The sequence below is a fragment of the Gopherus evgoodei genome, chromosome 14 (assembly GCF_007399415.2).
Source record: "Gopherus evgoodei ecotype Sinaloan lineage chromosome 14, rGopEvg1_v1.p, whole genome shotgun sequence".
In the NCBI taxonomy this organism is placed as follows: Eukaryota; Metazoa; Chordata; order Testudines; family Testudinidae; genus Gopherus; species Gopherus evgoodei.
This window is the reverse complement of record NC_044335.1, coordinates 17,241,360-17,258,987: the sequence shown is the minus strand read 5'-3', so window position 1 is coordinate 17,258,987 and position 17,628 is coordinate 17,241,360. Positions and strand designations below refer to the sequence as shown.

Sequence of the window (17,628 nt, the reverse complement as noted above, 5' to 3'; positions counted from 1 at the left end):
TGTGTCACCCAGATAACTGCCCCAAAACAGAGTGCTAATATAATAATTTTAAATATCACTGATAAACAGAGATAAGGAGCGGTTAATTTGTGGAACCCAGTAAGGGTTGGTCATGGCGCACGCCTGACCAAAAGGAGGGATTGTAAAAGTAAAATAAATTATATTGTAAGAATAGAAAGGATTAAAAAAATGTCTGTACCTTTAAGCAAATTGTTGGAATGTTGCAATCCAGGTGTCAGGAATACAGACATTAACATAAAACAATTGCACCGTTTAAGGGCAATTGGTAAAGTATTAGCCTTAAATCAATAACAGTTAGTAAAAAAATAGAATATGCATGCTGTGCCCCAGGTAAATTGTACTGTTTTGTTTTCTTTGTCCCTTTGTCTAATTCCCGCTCTTTTATCTGTATAAATAAGACTGTTTGGGCCTTGCATGGCCACTCACGTATTCTAAATGTTATTGGTGGAGCGCTGCACTAATAAACAGAGTGGTCTGACAAATTGTGAGTCCTGATTCTAACTTTAACACTAACAAAGCCATTTAGCTGACTATTTCACAACTACAGTGTATTGATGTAACTTCAACTACAATGAACTGCAGACATTTCCACAAAGCTTTATTCCTTGATATGTCATGATCATCAGACTAGAGTTACTTGGCCTGGCCATTTCAACAGACAGCGTGCACATGACAACAGGTGGACATTTAGGAACTGTCCCAACATTTCTGCTAGGCAGAACAGCTGAGGCTGAAAGGACCACAAGAGATGTATACAGGCCAAATTATGCAGAAGGTTAGATTAGACTATCATAACGATCCCTTCCGGTTTTGCAACCTATGAATTATTTGAGTTACATCTTTTCTTATTAGAAAAGATCAGACTGAAACAGAAGGTTGGGTGAAGGAGAAGCAAGCACTGCTTGGGTCATGCTTTTCCTAAGGGCACGCATGCCAACTCCATCTCCAGATTTATCCTCCAAGCCTGGCAACTTCACTCATGAAAGAAAGGTTGCATATCTTGCATAATTCTACTTTTCATTTTCATAATGTGCCACTTCAAAAAAAATCCAACATTAGGTACAGCCTTTTATGAACTAAAAATAAATGGCAAGTGAGGCTGACACTTCAGTAGGCCACGACTATCTCAAGAGCATGTTTCTCCAAAGCAGCTCTCTTATTTCTCAGTTAAGTGTAAACACATTTATCACTTTGAGTTTCCTTTATTTTAATAAGGTTCTGGGCCTCCAAGAAGTGTATTTCTATTTTCTACAGACAATGCAGGCGCCATTCTTTTTCAAAGTAAGTGTTTCATAAATAGCCGCTTTAGGCACTGCTGAGATCAAAGGGGAAGTTCTAATGTTTGAAAGCAATTGTGAGAAACTTCTAAATTAGCTGTGCCAAACAAGACCCCTAAATCACAACACTGTACCTCTCATAAGTTAAGGGTTTGAGGGGGAAAAAAAAAGGGGAAAAAGCCAAGGGACTGGGTTTTACGCCTGCCTCCTTTCCCCACTTAGACTTATGGACAAGTCATTTAACACCTCTTTGCCTAACTTGGAGGAAACAGTTCCCAAATTGTGTTAAGTGCTGTGCAAACAGAACAAAACGACAGTTCCTGTCCCAAAGAGTTTACAGTTTAAACAGAGGCCATACAAATACATTGCACATACAAGTACATTGTATGATCTGTTAACATCGCATGGCCAGAATTGATTCTTGCTGGACACTAAATCAGTCCAGATAACTATTTTATAAATCAGGGATTTTTTAATTTTTTTTTTTAAATAAACTCCATTTGAAATTAACAACCTGTGTTAATACCTAAATTACAATTTATTAAAATTATTTAAATAAATGATCATACTGAGTCAATGAACCCTCAAATTTTAATGAATTAAAGGGAGCTGTTTGTTTTTTTTAAATTATATATAAAAATCAAGGGGAAAACAATTTATGTCAATTCAAGCCTTAAATAACATCTCAGTGCTATGCACCACATTAAGTACCTATATTCTTTTCAGTCATTATAATGGAGCAAATGCTGGTATTTACATTTTTCCAAAGCAAGTGCTTTCAGTTTGTTGTGGAAAAAGCTGTTGCCTTAATTATTTTTGGTTCAGACAAGCTGGCAAGTGTAGAAAGACTATTTTCTTCATTTGGATTATTTCATTTAAAGTTAAAAAACCAGCTGGGAATTGAAAAAGCAGGAAAGCTTATTTTCTTCTCCCCATCAAAGAATAAAAACCAGGTGGACAAGGATGAAATCCACCATTTTTTAGAATTAGGAGGTGATGGGGCCAGATTTTTGAAGCTATTTAAGCACATAAAAATGCAGATAGATGCAAACTTGAATTTTCAAAAGAAAATAAGGAAGTTAGGTGATTAACTCCCATTGGTTTCAATTCTGATTTAAATGAGAGTTAGGTATCTCATCTGCCTAAGTGCCTTTGAAAATCCCACGAGGCATCTATCTGCATCTTTAGGCACCTAAATACTTTGAAAATCTGGCCCATGGTGACCAGAAACATTTATTAAATCTACTTTAAATACAAAATGTGCTTTGTTACACTTTTTTCCTTTGTGTATATTGTATATTTAAAAGGTAGTTTATTTAACAAAAAACAGTTTTAAAATGCTCTTTTTGTATATTTGCTTGAATTTCAATTTCTACCCAAATGCAACTTGACACAAATCCGGAGGGGGAAAAAACATAGTACAGAATAAATTTGTTAGAAAATAGTGAACAAGGTATGTAAAAATTAAGAACCCGTATAAGAGTTTAAGCTACATAATTGCTTGAATACCTATGGATGTAGTGTAACCACCTTCTAGCAAAACAAAAGTACCTAATTCATTGTAAAAGATACATTTGGTTTCAAATCAAGGTGTTTTAATGGTTACACCAAACAAGGAAAACAAACTTTTCTTTAGAAACTAACGAACGTACAAATGCAAAACAAGATTAAAATCAATTATTTAAATCAAAGTTTCCTGCTGGCTGCTTTAGATCATGCTTAAAATGGGTGATTAAAATAATTTTGAATAAAATAAATCCATCCTGCACTAAATTAACTACAATTCACTGCTTCAATATTTCAGGTTCCTTCCTCTCACTACTGTATGGCATTCCCGTGCAATTAGTTCAGTTTATCAGAGCGAGTAGTAATTGTAGTCTTATTCAAACTAGAAAGTGAAAGAGGCCAAGATGGAATTACAAATAAACACTGACAGCCCAGGGCATACTATTGGAGTCCAGATGAGCCAATTTATCTTGGACACTTGTTATTGCTATGACAAAACAAATTCCCAGTAAAACTACACTGGCAGTACACCCTCTATATCAGGGATGGCCAAACTGTGGCTCGTGAGCCACATGCTGTTCTTTTACTGTTAAAGTGCGGCTCGCTGAGCCCCCCACAGCCCTCCCATTCTGCACCTATCAGACTGGGGGTGGGGAAGCAGCTCGGGACCTCTACCTTGCAGCGGGGTGGTGGGGTAAGGGCTTCTGCCCAGTGACAAGGGGGGGTCTTGGACACAGGCACCGACTTTCCAAACTGCTGGGGGTGCTCAACCCCCAGCTCTGCCCCAAACTGTGCCCCCCCTCAGCCCTTCCCCCAAGGCCCAACCTGACCCCTTCCCACCCAGTTCTCCCCCTCCCCAGTGTGCCATGTCCTCGCTCCTCCCTCCCAGAGCCTACTGAAGACAGCAAAACAGCTGATTGTGGCAAGCGCAGGGAGGAAGGGGGGGGGGAGCCTGATCTGTGGGGCCTGCTGGCAAGTGAGAGGCAGTGGGGGGGATGTGGCCCTGGGGTGTTTGTGGGGCAGGCCCGGTCCCTGCACTATGTCAGGGTTGGGTGACATAGTCCATGTCCCGGGGAGGGAGCTACACAGTGATCTCCCACCTCCGCGCAGCCAGTGGCCTGTGTTCCCCAATGCCATCCTGGAGTCTCCGTATTCAGTTGACAAATAAAATTTGCAGAATTTTAAAATATGTGCAGATTTTTTGTTGCTGTTGGTGCAAAATGCCCTTAAGACTAATGATACACTGTATATGCCAGTAGTTTTCAACCTTTAATTTGCAGACCCCTAGAAGTTTTTTAATAGAGGTGTGGACCCCCTTAGAAATTCAACCTGTGGTCTGTGGACCCCTATTATAGAAGCCTTAGACTAAAATATGACTGAATAGAATTCAACTATAAATGCTGCACATGCTCGGCATGGCATTTGACGAATTTTGAGGAAAGGCACTAAACGCTGGGCTTCTATGGTGACAACAGTTCTGGGTTTTGATCTGTAGGCGAGGGTTTTTACATACTTTTGATTGATCAGAAAAACAGAATTCCTCTTCTGGAATCTGAAATTTTATTTTCATAGACACCTTTCACACACCCCTTAGACGTGGTCTGCAGACCACAGACTGAAAATCACTGGTATACACCACTGAACACAAAGCCAACCAGATCTCCTGTTTAATAGCTAAAAACTGCATTCTACAGCAGTGGTCACCAATCCGTAGATCGTGATTGACTGGATAATCCTGGAGACTCTCCCAGTTGATCACGATCTCCGGCCATTAAAAGTCTGGTGGTGCAGCAGCGCTGCTGCTAAGGCAGGCTCCCTGCCTGCCCTGGCCCCTCACTGCTCCCGGATGCAGCCAGCTTTCCCCCTTGTCCGGAGACGGGGGAGGGGCCAGGGTTCTCCACATGCTGCTCCTGCCTACAAGCACTGCCCCCATTGGTTGGGGATGGGGAACTGTGGCCAATGGGAGCTGCGGGAGTGGTGCCTGCAGAGAGGGGCAGCACACGGAGCCACGTCTCCTCCCATTGGCTCCTTCTGGGAGCCGTGTGGAGCTGGGGCAGGCAAGGAGCCTACCTTAGCCCAGCTGCACCATGACCAAGAGCTGCCTGAGGTAAATGCCACTTGGTAGGAGCCTGCACCCCAACCCTGAGCTCCCTCCTGGAGCCATCACCCCATATCCCAAGTCCTGACCCCTCTCAGAGCCAGCACCCCAACCCTCCTCCTGCACCCCAACCTCTGCCCCAGCTCTGACTCCCCACCTCCTAGAGCCAGCACCCTAAACCCCCTCCCGCACCCAAACTCTCTCCCAGAGCTTGCACTCCTCACCTCCTTCTGCCCCGCAACCCCGTCCCAGGCTCAGCCTGTAGCTCCCTCCCACACTCCGAACACCTTAGCCTCAGTCCAGAGCCCACATACCCCTCCCAAACCCCAAACCCCTGCCCCAGCCCAGTCAACGTGAGTGAGGGTGGGGAAAAGCACGCAACAGAGAGGGAGAAATTGAGTGAGCAGGGCGGGGAAGATCCTGGGTTGCACTTAAATTCAAAAAGTAATCTTGTGTGTAAAAAGGTTGGAGACCACTGTTATACAAGATCCTGTTACCATGCCAGGCTGTTTCATAACAACTTTGTTCTAAAATTGTACCACTAAAAGTGTTGTGTTAGGGAAATAAGGTGGTGATTTGATTCGACCAACTTCTGTTGTGTAGTGCAAAAGTTTGTCTTTCACCAACAGAAGATAGTCCAATAAAAGATATTACCACCCTTTCCTTGTCTCTAACATCCTGGGACCAAGATGGCTACAAAACAATGCAAACAATTATGTTAGCAAAGACCTATGTAGTGGATTTGTAGCAACTCAAAAACCCAGGTGTCTGGTTTGAAGTCTACCCTAGAGAGATCCACTTTCTTTATATTCTAAAAAATGAAGCTACGTTCTACAGAATTGTTAGGATCCTAATCCCTATTCTGTAAAAGCAGCAAAGAATCCTGTGGCACCTTATAGACTAACAGACGTTTTGGAGCATGAGCTTTCGTGGGTGAATACCCACTTCCTCAGATGCATCCCTATTCTATTCAAGCTCCTACACAGTGCTCATCACCATAGTATCCACTTGCCTTCCAGATGTGTATGAGTGTGACTAGCATCTGTCATATATGGCCCTCTTTCTCCCTTCCTCTCCTTAGGGGACAAACACATGGGGATTTTTTCCTTCTTTTAATTATATGTACATTATGATGTATGTTTATATTACCAAAGGCAAGACCAAAAAGAGATGTGCCTTGGAACAAAAGGTGGTAGGCATGCCCCATTGTGGGGAATGCAAAGAATTAGGTGAGGGGTACAGATGGAGTTCCATCGTTCTCCAAAGTCTCCATGTTCATTTAAAAATAAAGTTTCTCATTGTTATGGTTGTGAAGAAAACCTTCAAAGCGAGAAACAAGTGTCACTGAGACAGAGGGCTTGTCTACACTGGCACTTTACAGCGCTGCAACTTTCTGGCTCAGGGGTGTGAAAAAACCATCCCCTGAGCGCAGCAAGTTTCAGCGCTGTAAAGCCCCTGTGTAGACCGTGCTCCCAGCATTGATAGATACACCCCTTGTGGAGGTGGGTTTTTTTTAGAGAGCTGGCTGCACCCTGACCACACAAGGCATGTTAAAGCGCAGCAGCACTTTAGTGTTGCCAGCGTAGACTAGCCCTGACACTAGAGCTCTGAGGTGTGAACAAGCCCATTCATTTCAATGGGTGGCAAACCAGACTTTCACAAACTGCAGGGCTCACAAACCAGGAAGGGCCCAAAGAACTAACTAGGGAGGGGCACAACAGAAGTATAAGATATGTAAGGCCTGGTGTACACGGTGGGGGAGAACAGCATTGCTGACGTTGACGTAGCTTAGACTGAATTAAAATTACTTACTTCGCATCCTCGCAGCATTGGATTGACGGCCACAGCTCCCCTGTCGACTTTGCTTCCGCCTCTCACACTGCTGGAGTTCAGCAGTCGATGGGAGAGCAATCAGGGATCGATTTATTGCATCTACACTACACGCGATAAATTGATCCCCGATAGATCAATCACTACCCACCTATCTGGTGGGTAGTGTAGATGTACCCTAACACTTTACCACCACATGGAGCAGTAGAGGAAGGAAGGGGTTCAATTGGTTTCTTTTTCCTTAATGTGTGGGCTTAGCTTTCAGAAGTTAGATTAAAACAGATTTTTCCAATTTTCACATATTAAAATAGACTGAACTGAAGTTGCCATATCTAGTGGAAATTCTAGTCTTTTAATCAGGTAGTGAAGACTAAGTATGTGGTGAGCTACCTGTTGCTTGGGTAATTTGTGAATGCATTAACAATCTAACTTTACAGTAGAAAAGCTTAAGAAAGGATGTGACCTATCCAACACCACGGCAACTCCCACTCCCTATTTAAAAAGGTGAGGCAGAGTGAGTATCCTGGATTTTATTCATAAAAGTAACATTTATCTTGTAACACTCTTGATCCACTTGTTCTCACTACTGAAACCCAGTGACACAGCAGGGATTCGTCCTCATGAGGTGCAATGCTTATCTAAACTGACATTATTCCAGCCTGATACTGCATGAAGGTAGGTCGAGACTTTCGCAGTAGTGACTCACTTGTACTGTGTTAACACTGAAAGGAGCAGTTTCAATGGGACATCAGTTTGCCTAACTCTTAGTTTTAGAAAGAAATGCTGTCAGTGCTTCATTATAAGTAACCATTTACATTTAGAAAGGGTTTGCTAGTATAGTTTATACCATTTCCCCCAAACAAAATAAGCTATAGAAACAAAGGGGCTTTTTGCCTGTATAACTGTGTCTATTTATAGTAGGGATTTTGCTGGCACAGCCAGGATGGTCAGGCCTGGGGGGTGTGCATGTGACCAAATTAGCTATGCTGGTAAAAGTTCCAAGTTTGAATTCTTTATGTAGCCAGAAAAGCAAGACACGCTATATATTACCTAAACCAGTGGCCCCAAGTTTCTCCTCACTTACAAACTACTTGTTTACAAACTACTTGTTTACAAAAATCAGACAAAAATACAAAAAAAAGTGTCACAGCCACTATTATAACAAATTGCTGACTCTCTCATTTTTACCATATAATTATAAAATAAATCAACTGGAATATAAATATGGTACTTACATTTCAATGTATGTATATAGAGCAGTATAAACAAGTCATTGACTGTATGAAATTTTAGTTTGTACTGACTTCGCTAGTGCTTTTTATGTAGCCTGCTGTAAAACTAGGCAAATATCTATATGAGTTGATGTACCCCCTGGAAGACCTCTGGGTACCCCTGGTTGAGAACCACTGACCTAGACCAGTGGTTCTCAAATTTATTTGATCGCATCCCCCTAATCTGTGTCTGTAGTTGCCGTGATAGGGTGAGCACAATTTCTAAAAGGAAAATAGAACACCATGTGGGGCTCGCCCAAACCCTCCTTTCCCTCCCACCACACAGAGCTGGCCTGAGCCCCTCCCACCTCCGATAGCTCCACTGCTCATCCCCCCGAATCCTTTTTTGGCTAAACTGGGTATTTGTCCCATTTGCTCTTGTCAGGGCTTAAAAAGGGGACGGTCCCAGCCAAAACGGGCCATATGATCACCCTTGGCTGTGGTAAGAGCTACCCAGAGAGCCCAGGCTGCTATGGGAAGCCCCAGATACTCCACCTGCCCTGTGCAGTGTGCCAGGCACCCGAGAGCAGCTCCCCCAGGGCACGCTGCCCAGAGCAGGTGAAGGGGCTGGGGTTCCTCACAGTGGCCCAGGATCCCTAGGCAACTCTTACCACAGCTTAGATCTGGTTTCTGGCCTGGCCAGGGGCAGGGTCTTTGGGGGGAAGGGGAGGAGCAGGGGGCCTCATGGTGATGGGGAGTTGGGGGAACCCAAGTGTTCTTTGTGCCCAGGGCCACCATAAATCTTAATCCACCTCTGCACAGCAGGCAGACACTGCTACAGCAATTTTACGTACACTGCCATAGGTTTGGCTTGGGCTACCTGAATTAAAATACAATTGGGCACCTAAATTCCCTCTCTTCTGGGCTGCAAGTTTTGTTGTGTGTGTCCTAGGAACACAAAATTGCACTACTTGTCTAAAGAAAAAAAAATGATAAAAAAGATGAAGACCAGATTAAGAGAACTGGCAGAGAAATTCCTCAGGGGAAATTTAAATATAGGCCACTTTTGGAGGAGGAAGATGGGTATGTATGAAGAGTAATTTGGTTCAAATGGATCACTAAAATACAAAGGTGGTATATCCAAAGCTGTCAAACTAGCATTACATTAGATCAGCGGTCCCCAACCTTTTTGTCTGGCGGGCACCAGACGAAGGACTGTGGTGGCGGTCGAGCATCCGCTGAAATGCAGCCAAATTTCGGTGGCATTTCAGTGGTGACGCCTCTCAATGATGCCGAATTTCAGCAGCATTTCAGCGGATGCTTGACTGCTGGCCAGGACGCGGGCACCATGGCACCCGCGGGCACCGCATTGGGGACTGCTGCATTAGAGGGAATACAGTGTAACAGTTTAAACAAAAACAGAAAACGCCTGTATCTACTCCCACTTCTGAAACAAAAACAATTTAGGGCAACTTCAGGTCCTCTCTTCCATGTAAATAGTGAGGCTCATAAGCATATGCATTTCTGTGCTACCTCTTCAAGAAAACAAAATGGGATTTCACACGTCACTCACTGTATCTCTAGAAAGCAGATAGAAGGAAAATGATGCAACCCATTCTTGTCTTGTTTTATAAATACCTCAGTTACTAGAGGCATCTGAGGAAAGGGCCATATAGACTCCATAATATAATATGGAGGGTGATCTAAATAGAATAAAGAGGGTGACCTAAAAGCAAACTCTCCTCTTCTGTCTACCTATGCATTCATTCCCCTAACAAAAACTGTTTAGACTTTTCTATGGTAATGGGAATTCTAATCAAATTGACTTAATTACTAAAAATATACCTGAGTCATTCATGCTGCTGTTCCTCTTGGCATAGGCACTGCGGACCACCTGCTCATAAACCTGAGCTCCTATTGTTCTCATATTCTCACGAATCATGATGCCTTGGGCTTGCATCATGAAGAGGTAGGTGTTCACTGAAAGAAATAACCAGAGAGACTAAATTAGCATCAAATTTTATAGGTAAGAGAAACTCAAATACGTAACCCTTTTTGGAACCATTCTGCTTCCCCTCAGTTTCCTTGTGTCAAGAAGCTCTTTGGGGGACACATGACCAAGTTACCAGACATGGGATGGGAAAGATCATACAATTTCACATGACTACATCTAAGGCATATTTCAAAAAGTATCTGGAACAATAAAAGGAATTTAAACTATTTAGCCCTAACATCCAGGACTGTATTTTATAATTAGAGGCTACATTCCTACTAAACCCTGATACCACTGGGTCACGTTTTTAGTAAACCAGGAAATACAGGACTTTGTAAATGGGGGGCTTTAATAAGAGTGAATTTAGGGTATTGGTGCTGATGGTGCACTACTGCCTGATTAGTAACAGAAATCAGCACATAAACATGGAATTTATTCCATTTTCATTAGCCTTGAAGCTCACCTTTAGTCAGTATACTAGCAAAGCGTGTCTGTTGGGATGCTTAGAACTAGACTAGTAAGTTGTAATAACTCTACCTTTACTCATCATGTATTTTTTTACATGTTGTTAAGTCCTCGGCTGCCTTTTGTCTGGTCCCCTTCTGCCTTTTCCAAGGCCTCTACATATCATGTTTGGACATATGTATTTTTGTGCCACCAGCCATTCTGGACAAAAAGGGATTTTTTAAAAATAGATTTACCTTTACTGGCAGCATTACTAATAAATACAGATGACATATGCCTTTCCTGGCTTTCTGAGGAACATATAGAAAACTTACAGCAGCACAGCTGTAAGATCTCCTGCTTAGCTGCTCTATCCCAATGGGAGAGCTCTCTCATTGACATCATTAAACCATCCCCAACAAGCAGCGGCAGGTATGTTGGCAGGGAGGCTCTCATGCCGTCACAGTACTGTTCACATTTACACTGACAGAAGTGCCACTTATGTCTCTCAGTGGGGTGTTTTTTCACACCTTGGTGCAACATAAGTTATACCAATAAGAGTGCTAGCTTATACACAGCCTCAGACAATTTCTAAATAAAGTCTATTTGAACAACTGCACCAAGGCCACAGATTATTAATGACAAAGATCCTAGAAGCGAGTTACATTGTATAGGGCCGAGTTGTTCTATGGCCACCTTTAAAAAAAGCCACAACCTCTTTTGGACACCTTTGAAAGCGCAGAGCAGAGCATCCCACCCCATAGGCTGCCACTAGCCTGATAGCAGAAACCCCTACCACAAGGAGGGGATTAGCCATATGGAATGGAATAAGGGACAGGCATGTAATAGTCTGTGAGGAGATTTCTATCTATTTTTAAAGAAAATTGCTAAAAGGATTGTGTAGAAAGAATATTTTATACCTGGTCCAAAATTAAAAGATAAATTAGGCTCACTGACAAATTTATATAGGTTTTGTAAAAAGTGTGATAAAGTCTACATACATTCTCCTTCTGATTTTATCTTTCATTTACATTTTAATATGCTACAATGAATAATGCCACAAAAGGCCATGGGTTGGCTCAGGAAAATGTGATACAACTTAATATTCTGACATACAATTCTGCAAAAGGTAATGTATTAAAAAATACCTTCTGATGGCTCAGCTGATGAGGCATGATTTTTGGCAAGGTCCTAGAAGCAGCAGGGGTTTCTGCCAATTGGATAGTGACAATTTATGGAGTGAGATGCCTTTTTTCCTTTCTGCGCTTTGTAAAAACTCCTTTTGGACAATTCAAAGAAGGTACAATGACCCAGGTGTCAGCCTTGGCACATAAAAGCTCTCTTCAGTGTACGTGCCATGGCAGCACTTTAACATGGCTTGTGTAGTCACAGCAGAGCTGGTGCACTGTTCACTGGCACTTACAGTGCTGAAACTTGCTGCACTCAGGGGGTGTTTTTCCACATCCCTGAGCGAGAAAAGTGCAGTGCTGTAAACTGCCAGTGTAGACAAGCCTGAGTATCACTGCTCTAACCCATGCAGTCTCATCTTTGCTTTGAGCAAAATTCTATCGAATCAGCACTGTCTCTAATCTGTTTCTCAGCACTTCCGAAGATGGTCACACCCTTATTTCAAGAGACTGTTTTCCTTATAGCCTAGACACTCTGTGAGGAGTGTCTTCCTCTGTGGCCTGCTCCACACTATGCTGTTAAACCGATTTTAACAGAGTTAAATCGATTTAACGCTGCACCTGTCCACACTACACTGCTCTTTATATCGATTTAAAGGGCTTTAAATCGATTTCTGTAATCCTACAAAACGAAAGGAGTAATGCTAAAATTGATATTACTATATCGATTTAGGGTTAGTGTGGACGCAAATCGACATTATTGGCCTCATTCTTTTACAGTAGTTACCCACAATGCACCGCTCCAGAAATCGATGCTAGCCTCGGACCACGGACACACACCACCGAATTAATGTGCCTAGTGTGGACGCGCACAATCGACTTTATAATATCTGTTTTATAAAATCGGTTTTAGCTAATTCGAATTTATCCTGTAGTGCAGACGTACCCTGTGACTGGAATGTTCCCAACGTCTAAGATCATGACTCTATTTTACCTCTGCCCCAGAGGACAATAACTCCTTTTAACCTCAGATAAAATGTTGTACAGCACCTTGAGGGTGAAGCATTATGCATTTGTTATTGTATTCTCCAACTCTTTAATCAGGTTTCTTGTGGGCTAAAAGAATTCATTTTCACTAATCTTTTTATCGTCAGATCTTCAGTTCCCTTTTGCCAGTTTGCATCACAATTCTAATGAGATTTAAAATGTTTGTATTCATTTTGAGGGATTGAATAGAGGAAAAAACAGAGTGTTTGAAAGTAGAGGAAAAATGCAGGTTAAATTAACCCAACACAGGTAAATGATTTAAACAAGAGTATTTAAAAGTGACCTAAGGCCCCCTGAAGCAGTGAGATGGAAAAGCTATAAGGAGAGATGAAAATACTAACAAGTTAAGCAAAGATGACATCATTCATTAAAAAGGAGGCCCTCAGCACAAGGGTGAGCAGTAAACCAACAAAATACCTTTGAACCCAAGGACAAGGACCATGCTTGTTACAAAACTGTAACTGGCTTTCTATTGCAACATACAGAACAAAGGCTTAACTTGGAAAAACAAAGGTTGGCTCATACCAGAAAGCTCCAAAGCTTATTATGCACCCACTCAGTCATTGAAAGCCCAGGTTAAAAAGGTTACTCTAGGGCAGTGGTCTCCAAAGTGGGGTGTGCAAGAGGAACGCCACTTCTTCCCCCCCCCCGACCCGACCCCCTTCTCAGCAGTTCAGCCAGGAGTCCGAGTGGCTTTTTTTTCCCTTCAATAGTTCGGCCAGGAGCAGGGGGTGCGTGCTCAAAAATATTTTACTGATGGGGTGCCCGATCAAAAAAGTTTGGAGACCACTGCTCTAGGGCAGTGGTTCTACTGTGCCCCTTTCTGAGTCTGATTTGTCTTGCGTACCCCCAAGTTTCACCTAACTTAAGCTACTGGTTTACAAAATCAGACAAAAATACAAAAAACTGTCACAGCACGTTATTACTGAAAAAATGCTTATTTTCTCAATTTTACCATAAAATTATCAAATAATTTAATTGGAATATAAATCTTGTACATATATTTCAGAGCAGTATAACGAAGTCATTGTATAACATTTTAGTTTGTACGGACTCCACTAGCGCTTTTTACATAGCCTGCCATAAAAATAGACAAACATCTAGATGAGTTGATATACCCCCAGAAGACCTCTGTAAACTCCCAGGCACTAGGGCACTGCACCCACATTCCCCAATACAAAGTTCTAAACTGAGGGCATGTCTACACTACAAACACTACAATGGCCCAGCTGCAGCACTGCAACTACACCATTGTACCCCTCAAAAGAGGGTTGTTGATGGCAGAATTCTTCCATTGACCTAGCTGTGTCTACAATGGGGGTTAGGTCAACCTAACAATGTGGCACAGGTAAGGCTGCGAATTTTTCACGGAGGTCACGGATTCCATGACTTTCTGTGACTTCTGCAGCGGCCAGTATGCCTGGCCCAGGAGTTGCCTGAGCAACTCAGGCAGCTCTTGAGCCAGTCGCACCAGCCGCTGCTGGGGCAGTCTCAGGCCACCGCCTCCCTCCCCCACACTCCTGCAGAAGCAGGACTTTGGGTGTGGGTGGGGGCTTAGTGTAGCACTTACTGTGGGGGGCTCCCCAGAAGCGGTGACATCCCACTGTCAGTTCCTAGGTGGAGGCGTGACTAGACAGCTATACACGCTGCCTCCACCTGCAAGCACCACCCCCGCAGCTCCCATTGGCCATGGTTCCTGGCCAATGGGAGCTGCGGAGCCAATACTTGTAGTGGAGGCAGTGTGCAGAGCTGCCTGGCCACACCTCCGCCTAGGAGCTGGGAGAGAGGGATGTCGTCGCTACTAGGGAGGCGCGGTGCCCCGCAGGAATGCAGCCCCCCTCCCCCAAGCACCCACGGTGCCCTCCAGACTACCCCCCACCCCAAAGATTTAGTCAGGGATATATAGTATAAGTCATGGATCATAGGCCATGAATTTTTATTTACTGCCTGTGACCACTCCATGACTTTTACTAAAAATACCATGACTAAAATCATGGGCAGCAAATATAATAGGCCAGGGGAGAATCTGCCTCCTCTGGTGCTGCTGCGGCAGCCGGACCCCCGGTTGTGGGATTTGGTTACAAAGTTTTTGTTTATTATGCCCCATGTAGATTCCGAGACTGTCTCCTCAGCTGCCCTGCTGGGGCCAGGGAAGGGGCGCCTATCCTGCAGCCCCAGCCCTCCCGCAGCAGGGACAGGTACTTCTCCCTCGCGTCCCAGGTGCTGCTACAGGAGACAGTGCTGGGGGAGTCCTCTCTCCCAGCAGTAACCCCAGAACACCCTCATACACCCCAAACCCCTCATCCCCAGCCCCACTCCAGAGCCTGCACTCCCAGCCAGAGCCCTCACCCCCTGCACCCAATCTTCTGCCCCAACCCTGAACCCCTCATCCCTGGCCCCAGCCAGAACCTTCACACCTCTGCAACCCCAACCCTCTGTCCCAGCCCTGAGCCCCCTCCTACAAGAACCCCTTGGTCCCACCCCCACCACATGAATTTGTTATGTGTAGCAATATGAAGGTGATGTGTCACACATCACTTCCATATTGGTGCACATAAAATTCATTCCGCACATAGTTGGGAAAAATTAGAGGGAACACTGCCAGAGTGAGAGACCATGATGCGTGGGGTGGTTTTTGTCTACCCTTGTAATACTGCCACAGAGCATGCAATGCTATTTAATGTAATGAGCAACTGAAGGAAGGCCAGATCTCTGTGAGACTGACATTTTGCACAAAGTCAAACTACTTTATGCTCAGGGCTTGGCACTGATAGCACATATGGAATGCCTCTAGCTGCTCCAAGTCTGCCTGTAAGGGACTCCAGGTTTCTTACCCATATAGTAATGTGGATAGTACAGAGGACTGATTGATCCTGTTTGGCTACACTTGCAGGTGTGCAGCGCTGGGAGTTACAGCTGTCTTTGTACAGCTGTGCAGGGAAAGTGCTGGAGTGTGGCCACACTGACAGCTATGTGGCCACATTTGCAGTGGTGCTGGGAGTGGTGCATTATGGGTAGCTATCCCACAGAGCACCTCGTCCCATTTTGGCGCCGTGGGAAGGGGGCGGAGGGTGCGGGTCATTCTGCTTCCTGTCCCAACGCCCCGTGACGCATCGCTTCACATCCCAACAATCTCTGTTTTTCCGTCCACGTTTGGCGCCATTTTGACTCTCTCAACGGTTTCTGTGCAGCGCGATTTCTGTGGGAAAGGGAGCCCGAACTGCTGAGGAGTATGCTGACGAGTCTCGCCAGCACATCACGTTTGGCAGCTGAACTATTCCTTAAGATCCAAAGCGATGAGGAGTCTGACGATGATAGCGAGTCGCCTGATGCGTATGACACTAAATTGTTTCTGGCATTCACAGAAATGCTCAGCACCGTGGAACGCCGCTTTTGGGCTAGGGAAACAAGCACTGAGTGGTGGGATCACATAGTCATGGAAGTCTGGGATGACGAGCAGTGCCTGCAGAACTTTCAGATAAGAAAAGCCACTTTCATGGTACTGTGTGCTGAGCTCACCTCCACCCTGCGGCGCACGGACACGAGATTGAGAACTGCCCTGCCAGTGGAGAAGCAGGTGACTATTGCAGTCTGGAAGCTGGCAACTCCAGACAGCTACCGATCGGTCGGGAACCAGTTAGGAGTGGGAAAGTCGACTGTTGGAATCGTGTTGATGCAAGTTTGTGGGGCCATTAATCGCATCCTGCTAAGAAGAACTGTGACTCTGGGGAACGTGCAGGACATTGTGGATGGCTTTACACAAATGGGTTTCCCTAACTGTGGAGGGGCAATAGATGGGACGCATATTCCTATTCTGGCACCACCCCACCTAGCATCCGAGTACATTAATCGGAAGGGGTATTTCTCTATGGTTCCCCAGGTGCTTGTGGATCACCATGGGCATTTCATTGACACTAGCACAGGCTGGCCTGGAAAGGTGCATGATGCACGCATCTTTAGGAACACTGGCCTGTTCAGGAAGCTGCAGGCAGGTACTTTTTTCCCAGACCGCAAGATCACAGTAGGGGATGTCGAAATGCCCATTGTGATCCTTGGAGATCCTGTTTACCCGTTAATGCCTTGGCTTATGAAACCGTATATAGGGAAGCTTGACAGGAGCAAGGACTGGTTCAACTACAGGCTGAGCCGGTGCCGAATGACTGTGGAGTGTGCTTTTGGCCGTTTAAAGGGGTGCTGGTGATCTCTGTATGGGAAGCTAGACTTGGGGGAAAGCAGCATCCCCGTGGTTATATCCGCGTGCTGTACCCTCCATAATATTTGTGAAGGGAAGGGTGAAAAATTCAGTCAGGCATCGACCTCCGAGGTTCAGCGCCTGGAGGCTGAATTTGCACAGCCAGAGAGCAGGGCTACTAGAGAGGCCCAGCACAGGGCCGCAAGGATTAGGGATGCCTTGAGGGAGGAATTTGAGGCTGAAAACCAAGAGTAATGTTTGGTGCCTTGCACGGGAGTGAAGTGCAGTGGTTACAATGTTAGTAGGAATCTGTTTTTCCTAAGCTGATTTGCAGTGCCTGTTTCTTTCCTGGGCTAAGGTATCTTTCTGCAATAACAAAGACTGTTTTCAAAGCCAAGAATTCATTTATTGAAAAGAAAATAACTTTATTGACAGACACACAACATTTTGGGAACCTAAAAGGGCAGGGGGGTGAGGTGGGGAACTGTACAGTCACAGGTTTGAATGTGTCCTGTCTGGAGTGCTGTGCAATAACTGCTGCACTTCAGGATGCCTATACCGCATGGTGATGGGGGTTGAGTGCAGAGGGTAAGGGTCGTAGTTCTCAGGGCTGGTAGGTGAACGTACAGGTGTTGGGGGCAGCTGGTGGTGGTAAGAACCCGGACACTGGGGAAGGGGTTTTGAGCTGACATTGGGGGGCACAAGGAAAGAAAGAGCTTTGGGACGGGGGCGGGGGGCTGGCGCAGTAGTGCTCTGCCTGCATGGCTACGAGCGCCTGGATAGAGTCCGCTTGGTGCGCCAGGATGCTTATCAGCTGCTTTGTGCTTTTCTTCCTGGCCGCTGCGTTGGTACTTGGTGGATAAAGACCACCTTAAGGTCGCT

At 44.8% G+C, this 17,628-nt stretch overlaps 1 protein-coding gene across 1 annotated transcript in view; it reads right to left on the bottom strand.

Annotated features, from left to right (window-relative positions):
• B4GALT5 (beta-1,4-galactosyltransferase 5) overlaps positions 1-17,628 on the bottom strand; it is a 74,062-nt gene that overhangs the window by 18,699 nt on the left and 37,735 nt on the right. Inside the window, exon 2 of the mRNA XM_030533640.1 lies at positions 9,789-9,923. Coding sequence (XP_030389500.1) covers positions 9,789-9,923 — 135 coding nt within the window. The remainder of the gene's footprint in view (positions 1-9,788; positions 9,924-17,628) is intronic.